This window comes from Charadrius vociferus, unplaced genomic scaffold (genome assembly GCF_000708025.1).
Source record: "Charadrius vociferus isolate BGI_N301 unplaced genomic scaffold, ASM70802v2 scaffold97, whole genome shotgun sequence".
Lineage (NCBI taxonomy): Eukaryota > Metazoa > Chordata > Aves > Charadriiformes > Charadriidae > Charadrius > Charadrius vociferus.
In genome coordinates, this window is record NW_009649316.1 from 790,601 (window position 1) to 800,907 (window position 10,307).

General features: G+C 38.2%; 1 protein-coding gene across 1 annotated transcript in view; it reads right to left on the bottom strand.

Moving 5' to 3' along the window:
• The window catches only part of LOC104290340 (contactin-associated protein-like 2), a 792,176-nt gene extending 782,635 nt beyond the window's left edge, over positions 1 to 9,541 (bottom strand). Inside the window, exon 1 of the mRNA XM_009889431.1 lies at positions 9,445 to 9,541. Coding sequence (XP_009887733.1) covers positions 9,445 to 9,541 — 97 coding nt within the window. The remainder of the gene's footprint in view (positions 1 to 9,444) is intronic.
• Positions 9,542 to 10,307: the final 766 nt, after the last annotated feature.

Sequence of the window (10,307 nt, forward strand, 5' to 3'; positions counted from 1 at the left end):
GCCTATGGCAGGGAGGTTGGAACTTGATGATCTTCAAGGTCCCTTCCAACCTATACCATTCTATGATTCTATGATCTGGTGGAAGATGTCCCGCCCATGGCAGGGTGGTTAGACTAGATGATCTCCAGAGCTCCCTTCCAACCCCTATAATTCTGTGATTCCATGATTCTATGATGTGTAAAGCACATGAAGGTAGTAACACAACCTACCATATCATCACAGCTGGGTTCAGTAGTCCTTTTCGGCCGTATAAGCTATGAATATGTAGGTTTGGGACCATGATTCACTTGCAGCATTCCCTTGATGCAATTTTTTCCATATGTATCATACGTATGCATTTTACTGATCTAAAGTCTGAAAGCACTTTTTATGCATAATTATAAACAGAGTTAATAAAAGCATTCCTTGCAATGATATTCTAATCATTGTTTTGGGAAAAAAAAAGAATCCTAACTTCCTTCACAATTCCATCTGATTATCTGACTTAACATGCCAGGATTATGGCATAGCAATTAAGCGGTGAAGGAATTTCAATTGAGTTATTACCTGTGTACCTAGCTTTCACATACAGATGAATTAATCAGGACTCAATGAAGACAATCTCCCTTAGTTTCAGGCTCAGCAAATTGCTCGATATGGTGATGAATCAATGAAAATCCAAGAGAAGTCAGTGGAGTCAGTTTATTGCTGGAGGAAAGGGTGGGGGAGAGGGCAGAGAGCAGGGAGTAAGATGATTAATAAAATGAGAAAGGAGGTATGTGAGAAATGGCAAATGAATTCAGTGCAGAAGCAAATGGGTGCGTGGTCTGGTGGTGTGTGGTTTTGGAAGAAAGCTGGAACTGTAACGGGTACCATTTCTTATATGTAGGGAATTCTGCTATCATTTCTAACAGCTTGGCCATACCAGGGAAGAAGCAGGTAGGACATTCATCATGTAACTGACAGTATGCCCAGTAGCATAATTTTTTTGGATGTAAAACCAAAGGAAAGCATATTAGAGAGTACAGCTTGCTGAAGCTTGGAAGCATGCAGCCAGCAGAGCCTGCCCTGTGCAGGATATGCTTCTGACTCCATTTCTCACAGAAGCTCACTCTTATTCTAATGCAATGCTAACGCTGTGGACAGGGCAAGCTACTCCTTCTGACTCCATTCCTCAGCAGAAAGAAAACATGTCATTGTCATCGTATGGGACACAACCTTTCCTCAGCCCTCTCCCCCCCTTTTTTTAATGGTCCAGAACAATGATGGGAGGCCATTAGTTTTAATTTTTAATTGTGTTATAAAACTAATTTCTTTTCCTTATTTTTCATTTTTCCTCATGTTTTTAAAGAAATTTGAATTTTTATCTGTATTCAGGTAAAAGACAAGAACACGTACAAGCCTCTTCTATGTCTCATTGACAATGTGGGCAGAGTCCAGAGATCCAGGGATGTGGTTTAGTGGTGGTTTTGGCAGTATTACGTTGATGGTTGGACTTGATCTTAAAGGTCCCTTCCAACCTAGACAATTGTATGATTCCATGATTCTATGATCTCAGTAAGGCATCTGTGTTTGAAAACTGGGTCAACAGGGTGTAAATTAAAGATTTTTGTTTTCTTGTTTGTTGGTTTGGTTTTAATGAGTAGGGTTTTTCCACAACTATAGTCTTGCTACTATTCTCATAAATGTAACTGGGAGTAAAATCACATCGCAGTTTAACTGCATTTCAAACTGTGTTCCAAGAACTTTACACCAGTGACTTTTAAACCCAGTATGTAAAACATGAAAACCTAAAATATATTGCAATTCCCTTGCCTGCTGTGTTGCATCCCATTGCATTAGACCCATATACTTTTACGCTTCTATTCATTATGGCAGTAATTCTTCTTTTTCTTTGCTGGCAAACTTTCCATTGCAGACTTTCTGCTACCCCTTATGGGAACAGACCCTTGCAGTCTCCTCAGCTCATCTGCTAATCTTCCGCTGTATTCCTTCCCTCTAAATCACAGGTTTTCATTGGCTTCACAATATATACCAGCATAAATATATAAGATGATTGAGCAACCAATCAGAGACACAGCCAAGGCTTTATCATGATTTAGGTGATAAAAAAATGGACAGTGGCACAACTCTACATTTGATGAACAAAATTCTTATAAGCAGATAATTCCTACATTGTAGAAACAGAGAAAGTAGAGAGAAATGTAGCATGTGCATGGATGATTTCCCTGAGCAAAGGTTACAAAATATTACATGATATAGCAGTTATACAAAATCAAACAGAATGTTTATGTTATACTTAGACAGATATCTAAACAGGTCATTAAATTTCTATAAGAAAATGTTACTTTATCTTTAAACTGGGACTTCAAGTACTCTAAAAAAACAAATAATAAACGTTCATTCTAAAATATCACATGCATTTGTGGGATGGAAAATCTTTTGGCTAGGAAAGTTCAAACGCTCCATGGCTACTAGAAAGTATTTTTAGGTGATTATTTTATTTACACATTTAAAGTTGTAACCCAGCCTGAGCTTTTACCGATTCAAACGCAAAACCAGCAACAAAGTTCCTAGCTATATTGAGTGGATCTTAGCCATTGATTTATTTGAAACATATTTTAGGAGTGTGTACACAGCTGAAAATAAAACATTTGATAAATATTTTAAATGTTGATAAATATTAACATCAAAATATGAACTGTAAGTTTAAATAAATCTTTCAGTCCCTCAGTAGGCTTAACATGACCACTTAAGTTAAATGTCTGAAAGGATGACCGCTACAGGAGATAGTAAAGCCAAAAAATCTCTAGACTTCTTTTGGGCAGAGGAAAGAGGTAAATATGAATGTCAATATCCTTTTCTGCTCTGAATTAGCAGTTTTTCAAGCTTGAGGAACAAATAGGAAATGGCTGGCTACTACAGCAGTACATGAATACTGAGACAATTTCCCAGGCAGGAAAGTTCTCAACTTTGTAAAGTTGCTTGTAAAATTGCAGAGCTATCAAAACCTAGATGTGCTCGAGCTCTTTGTAAATGTCAAACATCAGTCTTGGGAATGCTTTTATTATACCTATGATATCATCAAAACTGGAACTCCAAATGGTTCAAAAGAATTGATTACTGATTACTGCAATTTCCTACACCACCAAATTTAGAGATTTAACATGTTCTGCAATTAACTGGTGGTCTCTGATTATCTACCTATGCAATGCCAATAAAGCAGCTGAATAAATGAAGTGTAATACAGACAAAATCAATGTTAGTTCAAAGGCTGAAGTCTGAAGAACCTTTTAATCATTTCTAGTATCTCATACCAATGGGCTGAATCAAGAGCTTCTCACTGACAAAAAATATAACCACACAGTTCTTAAAATCTGTGGCATAACTGCTATTTCCTTCAGTGGGAGAAGACTCAAGCTACCAGACTGCACTCTTTGTCCCACAGATCTTCCTGATCTTTCAAAGGATCCCATCTCACGTGGATTTTGGAAATCATGTTCTCATCAAATTACCTCTTTCTAAACACTGCAATAATTTTAAATTTGTTCTTTAAAATTTTGAAGACTAACAAAATGAAAAAGTCACTCAGAGTTTCATGTGGTGAAGAAGACTGATGTTGCTCCTCTAACGTTGTCTACCTTAAGTGACAGAAACACATTTGCAAGTGTACTTTTGTAAGAGTGAGCATGGTTGGTATTTAGGAAATAGAGACATGGGCAGTGGCACACGTCAAGATTTAACTAGTTATCACAGAATGGTCAGGGTTGGAAGGGACCTCTGGAGATCATCTAGTCCAACCCCCCTGCCAGAGCAGCGTCACCTACAGCAGGTTGCACAGGATGGCGTCCAGGCGGGTTTTGAATGTCTCCAGAGTGGGAGACTCCACCACCTCTCTGGGCAGCCTGTGCCAGTGCTCTGCCACCCTCAAAGTAAAGAAGTTCCTTCTCATGTTAAGATGGAACTTCCTATGTTCAAGTTTGTGCCCGTTACCCCTCGTCCTATCACTGGGCACCACTGGAAAAAGACTGCTCCCATCCCCCCGGCATCCTCCCATTAAGTATTTGTAAGTATTAATAAGATTCCCTGTCAATCTTCTTTTCTCCAGACTAAACAGACCCAAGTCCCTCAGCCTTTCCTCATATGAAAGATGTTCTAATCCCCTAATCATCTTTGTAGCCCTTTGCTGGACCCTCTCCAGCAGATCCGTCTTTCTTGTACTGGGGAGCCCAGAACTGGACACAGTACTCCAGATGTGGCCTCAGCAGGGCAGAGTAGAGGGGGAGGATGACCTCCCTCGACCTTCTGGCCACACTCTTCTTGATGCACCCCAGGATGCCATTTACCTTCTTGGCCACCAGGGCACATTGCTGGCTCATGGTCGTCCTGTTGTCCACCAGGACTCCCAGGTCCCTTTCCAAAAGGTCTTATGTTTGACCTATGAGTCAAATTGCTCAGAGGTAGATCAGCTTCTGCATATGTAGAAAAAGAAAATGTGGAAACACCCCATAGTTTGTGCATAGTTTGCTATTGCCCCAAGCATTAAGAGCATTACAAAGTCTTAAATATTGCTATAATTACTAAACATTGAACATGAGATCTGATACTTAAGAAGATTTAGAAATCCAAGTTGAAATCACTAAAGAACTCTTCTATAGGAAATCCTACTGTCTGTCACAGATCCATGGTGATGTGACTTATACAAGTAGATCTTCAGTTTCTAATGTCTGAGTAATATATTATATAAAAAGACAACTTTCTTTGACAACTGCATCAACTGAAAAAATCCTTCAAATGTGTTAAAAGCACCTGACTAAAAAATGAGATAATCAGACAATATTTCTTGTCTCCTTGCAAAAGAAACAGCCAATGTTCATTACACAGTTTTTCAATTCATAGCCTTTAACTTCACTTTCAAACTTTCTTGCAGACTGGCCTACTTGCTGTAGCATTTTTTGTGCTTTATTCCACATTATTGCACCAGAGTTTAAAAAAAAATAAATTAATTAAAAACACAAGCAAAGCAAAAAGAACCCAAGCAAAACCCAGTTTTTAAAGCATTAATTCAATGACATTTGCAATTGATTCGATGCCCACTGACCACATCAAACTTTGAATCAGACTTTCTGTATATAGATGAATGTCTGCAATCAGGCTGTGTGCAATGTTGCATACACAGAAGTTAAGGACTCTGAAACTTTGGCTTTTCAGCACCAACGCAGGCTCTAGCTGCTGTCACCAGTTTGGAAATGATAACAGACTATTTATTACTATTTAATTCACATGTAAGGTAATGTATTGTTCTAGGAAAAGCATATTCATTTAAAAAGTCACCTGACTAACTCAGGTCAATGTTGTTAATAATAACCAATTAACAAACTGTTGTTTGCTTGTTGAATGTTAATTTTATTATATAGTGATGTATAGCACCTTAAATAACAGTAACATTATATAACGATGGATGTAAATTTTGGTCTAATTTATAGCTAAAATGTTTTAAAATAAAAAAAAAATAAAGAAAGCCTATGTTTAATGTTATGAAATCCTATTGTCTTAAGGGAAACTTAGGCCCTCAGTTTAAAAGTTTAGTATATTTGTAAGTGCTTTGACACCCAGAGGTAAGAAAAATGATTAAGCGTTAAACCTATATGGAAGTGTTCTGGTATACTTGAAACTAAATTCCGTAGGATCTCTGACAACAGGACCTAAACTAAGAAATGTTAATCAGATCTAACAGAAACACAACTGGAACTGACCAGACTTCACAAAATACCATTATGTCTGAAAAATTATCTGGAAGATAATTATTCCCAAATGTGAGTTTAGTAGAATATACGACATCCCCACATGCCCAACATTCAAGCACCTTGACCTGGAAGGATATATTCTCTAATTCTATACAGTTCAGAACTCCTGAAGAGAAGTTTCTTGTACAATGCTTTGCTCTTTCAAAAGGGACATTACACTTTTAAAATAATTTTCTCACTTACCCAAGCTATTAAGGAAAGTCTGTGTGCCATGCAGTCAAAGACAAAAGGTGCATATTTTTGCTTATAAACAAATCCTAATGATTGACTATACTTGCTTCTCATTTGTTTTCTGCATTAATTATTGTAAAATGCGGTTACATTTCAGTAGTGGTATGTGACCTACTGCAAAAAATGAAAAGCATCAGAACTAGAAGTTTTACTATTTCTGTACTGATCAGGTTTGCATTGCACATAAACAGATGCAACCACAAATAAAACTTCACTGTGAAAGAAAATTACTTTTTAAGTAAGTTGCTTTCATAGAGAAGCAGATGATCCCATGACGAATCCCTTTAACATTCTCATTAAGAAGACAAGGTCACTGCTTTTTGTGGGTTTTTTATAAGAACACAATTGAGAGTTAACCTACCCATAGTCATATTCTTATCATTCCCTCTTTAAGCCATGTAAAAGACTATAAAGCACTAAATTTGTATTTTCCATGTTACTTTTTATCTTGTGATGACCTCTCCTGGTTGAGCTGTTCATTAGCCTTGATTCCAGAAGTTAAGAGCATTTTGATCGCCCTATGCTTATTTAAAACAAGCAAACAAAAAAAATATGCAAGAATATGAAGAATTGATTCCCAAGGTATGAAAAACGTGACGATGAATAAAATTTACAGTAAGATCTGAGTATTAGTGTGTGTGATCCTATATCATGGTGCATGTTTATTGTACTACAAGATAGGCTTTCAACACCCACTTCATCTTGAGATACAACTGAATGAGATTCAAAGCTTTCAGCGTTCTCTTCTGAATCAGGATTACTGAGAAACATAATTATAATGACAGAGAGATTTACTGACTTTGCAAAGTAACAAACGTTTGAGACGCAACATAAGTGATGTCCAATTCTATTCTTTCCAAAAACTTTATCTTTTTCTATGTTAGCACAAGCAGACTGTAAGAAAAGGTTGAAGAGCAAGATCATATATAGGGAGTTGTAATTCACTATACACCATGAATCTTGCATACTTCCTAAAAAGTACTGTAAAGAATAAATTTGTTGTTGTGAATTACTTCAAAGTCAAAAAATAAAGTAGCAGTGTAGGAGAAAATTAAAATGTGGTTGGAAATCAGTTCTACATCAAAGTTTCATTGCACACAATTTTTAATTCTTTCAGAAGTATTCCCGATATGATGTTCAAAAACAACTAATGAAAAAAAAAGAGACAAAAACCTGAGTGCATTCTCTTGTCAGAGGAGAACAAAATTTACCCAATGTCATTCACAATCAGTTGGATACAAAGTGGCAAACAATCCCAGAAAATACAGCACAGTGACCAGTTTGTATACCACAGTGTGCAACAGAATAACCAGCTAAGTGGTGCACCAAAACACTGTGACACAGCACTTGAGTTCCTACTCTGGTACCACTTCTGAAGCACCCATACGTCTTTACAAGAATTTTAAGCAGGCACTGCAATGTGAACACTCCTTTTGTAATTTTAAGGCTGACGTGTACTTCTAGCTATATTTCTGTTTCCAGTAAACAAATCCAGCTCCATTTCACTTTTAGAAGTGAGTCAGAAATGAAATGCTATACATTACATAAGGAGTGTGGTGTATAAGCTCTTTGAAGGCGAGTTAACTTAAAGAAATCTTTGAATATCTGAAAAAAAAATAATTGTCAGGATGGGAATGTATATCAGTAAGCTGCAATTAAGATTATATATATCCCTTATTCATGGAATTTCTGATTATAGTGATGTTACTATTACTAAACCATTAACATTTCAACTAACTTCTTTCAAAAGTTAAAGATTTGTTTGTTGAGTAATCTGATAACCCACTGTAGGTCATTTTCAAGTTAAACTACAGTTATTAGTTACTGAATGACAAAAAAAAAGTGCTCAGATATCCTATTATAGAAATCAGTATAGGGAACTTTGTTTTCCAAGAACAGATTTCTGACAACCTAAATCCTAAACCATTTTTCCCCTATATATTCCTGTTATGCACAGCCTGAGAGATGACCACGAAGAAATAATATTCAGAAGAAAAACTAGATAGGTGGTCAACACTAAGCAGTAAACCTCAGGATCAATATTTCTCCTCAATCAAAGGTAGGAAAATAACTGACCATCCTATAGCCTCTGAGACCTAGATACAATGCAGACACTGCTGTACATTTTTTGTTGACACACAAATAAATGTGTAAGTGTAAGCAAATCCTGGAACAATAACATTGTTTTATTTTTTGATAGGTATCAGATGATAACAGATAGAAACCCACTGAGAAAGTATAGCAGTGTTCCAGTTCCCTAATCATTGCATCGTTCATTCCCGCTCCCAAGGAAATAAATAAATAAATGTAATGATCCACATAGATCTCTATGCAGTATATACATTACATTCTAAGGCAATTCCCCGCTCGGTCAGTAGAATCAGCCCCCATTCACATACACACAATCCCAACACATCTATCTGTAACATCTCATGACGTTTCTTTCCTCTATAAACAACAGAGGAAGTCAACAGTAGTGTCTATTTTTGACGATTCTATAAAAATGCACTGCTTTATTTCAGTATGCATTTCAAAAATACTTTGCAAATGGCAAATGCTTTACATGGTCTGAAGAGAAACAACTAAATACTTAACACTGACATCTACCTGCAAATGTTTTGCTGGAAACTACAGCTCAGTGCAATGCTAAAGATTTGATCTAACACCCATTGAAATCAATGAGTACGCTGTCATTTTTACACTGATAGCAGAATTGGGTCCTGTATAGGTGCTCTGCATTCCTCCGGGCTGAAGTTCAGCATTTCAGCAGATGCTCGATCATTTCTCTACTCTTTCTGCCTCCCTAGGGGGGCAATTGCTGGTCTCCTCTAAAATACCTTTGCTCATTTTATTATGGGCAGCAAAACTTCACTCTCAAGAAAAGCTGTCCTGGCTCAGTTCCTTCTCATCAACTCACCATCATTCTTTTCTCTTCAAATGAGACAAAATTTTCTCTTTCTGCTCCTTGATAAAACACTAGTTATGGAAACTGCTCACATCTCCTCTTTTCCCTCACACAACTGTGGAAGTGAAGTACTTCTAAATGCAAATTGCATACCTTCTGAGGAAGGTGGGAAAAAACAAAACAAAACAAACAAACAAAAAACACCCCCAAACTTTGAATAGCTTCTATCTGATTCCTTTCCCCCTCTGACTCCATTGCAGAACCAAGACTATATCATAGAGCAGGTCTTTCAACTTTCCACACCAGCTACCACTGAAATCATCTATACGAAGGAAGATCTGATAGGGAGCATTGCGAACAGTATCAAACCTTAGTGCACACATGCACATACAAATACACAGAAAAACAAACACAAGATTCGCCAGCAGAGAGAAAATAATCAGCCTCCCAGAGTTGAGGGAATTCCCCTCTGGCTTATTGCAGAGCTGAAATTGTGCATGCTTCTTAGAAAAGGGTACTTACGAGATGCAGGCAGAGCAGTCCTGGCTCTGCAGCTAATGCTGCTGAAAATCCAGAGGAAGAGAGCTGCCCTGCAGCCAGCTCGGGTAACCACAACCATCCTTCACTTCCTGGCTCCCTGTACTCCAAATGCCAGCCGCAGAAGACCTGCTTTTCTCCACTTTGGCCCCTTCTCTCTCTCTCCTTCTCTTTCTCGGAGGAGGTGGCGAGGAGGTAAAGGGGGCAGGGCTTTACCTTGGGGTAGAAGCCAGCCCCTCTCTTCGGCTGCTGTCTCTGGGTTTGCAGCAGCAGGATAAGTCCCGGTACTTTTCTTTCCCTTATTTCTCTGTGTTTGTACGTGCGTGTGTGCCTGTGCCTCCTTCTCAGAGGAAGAGGAAAAAAAAAAAAAAAGACTGTGAAACTGAGTGTAAATATTACATTCTAACAAAGACTGTAGAAGAGAAAAAAGAAAAAAAAAACAATCCCCAAAATGACGTGGGGGGAGGGAGGGAAAGGGAGATGGAGATGAAGGGAAGGGAGAAAGGCGGAAAAAGCTGTTGGTGCTGCTAATGCTGCTGTTGATGCTACCACTGCAGCTGAGCCCTTCTTCCTGCACAGAGCAGCGCTGCTGAGAGAAGCTTGCAATAACCTCCCAGCTCAGATATATATACACAGTGTACACGCACACACAGCCGGGGAGCCAAACACACACTCACACAGGAGCAGGGAGAGAGAGAGGGAGGGAGAGACACTCCCGCAGCAGAGAAGCAGGCTCAGAGCCTCTCTCCTCATGTATTCATCATTTTCCAGCGGGAGGAAACGCTGCCACCAGCAGCAGCAACCTCCCCCCCCAGCAACAAAAAAAAAAAAAAAAAAAAAAAAACAAA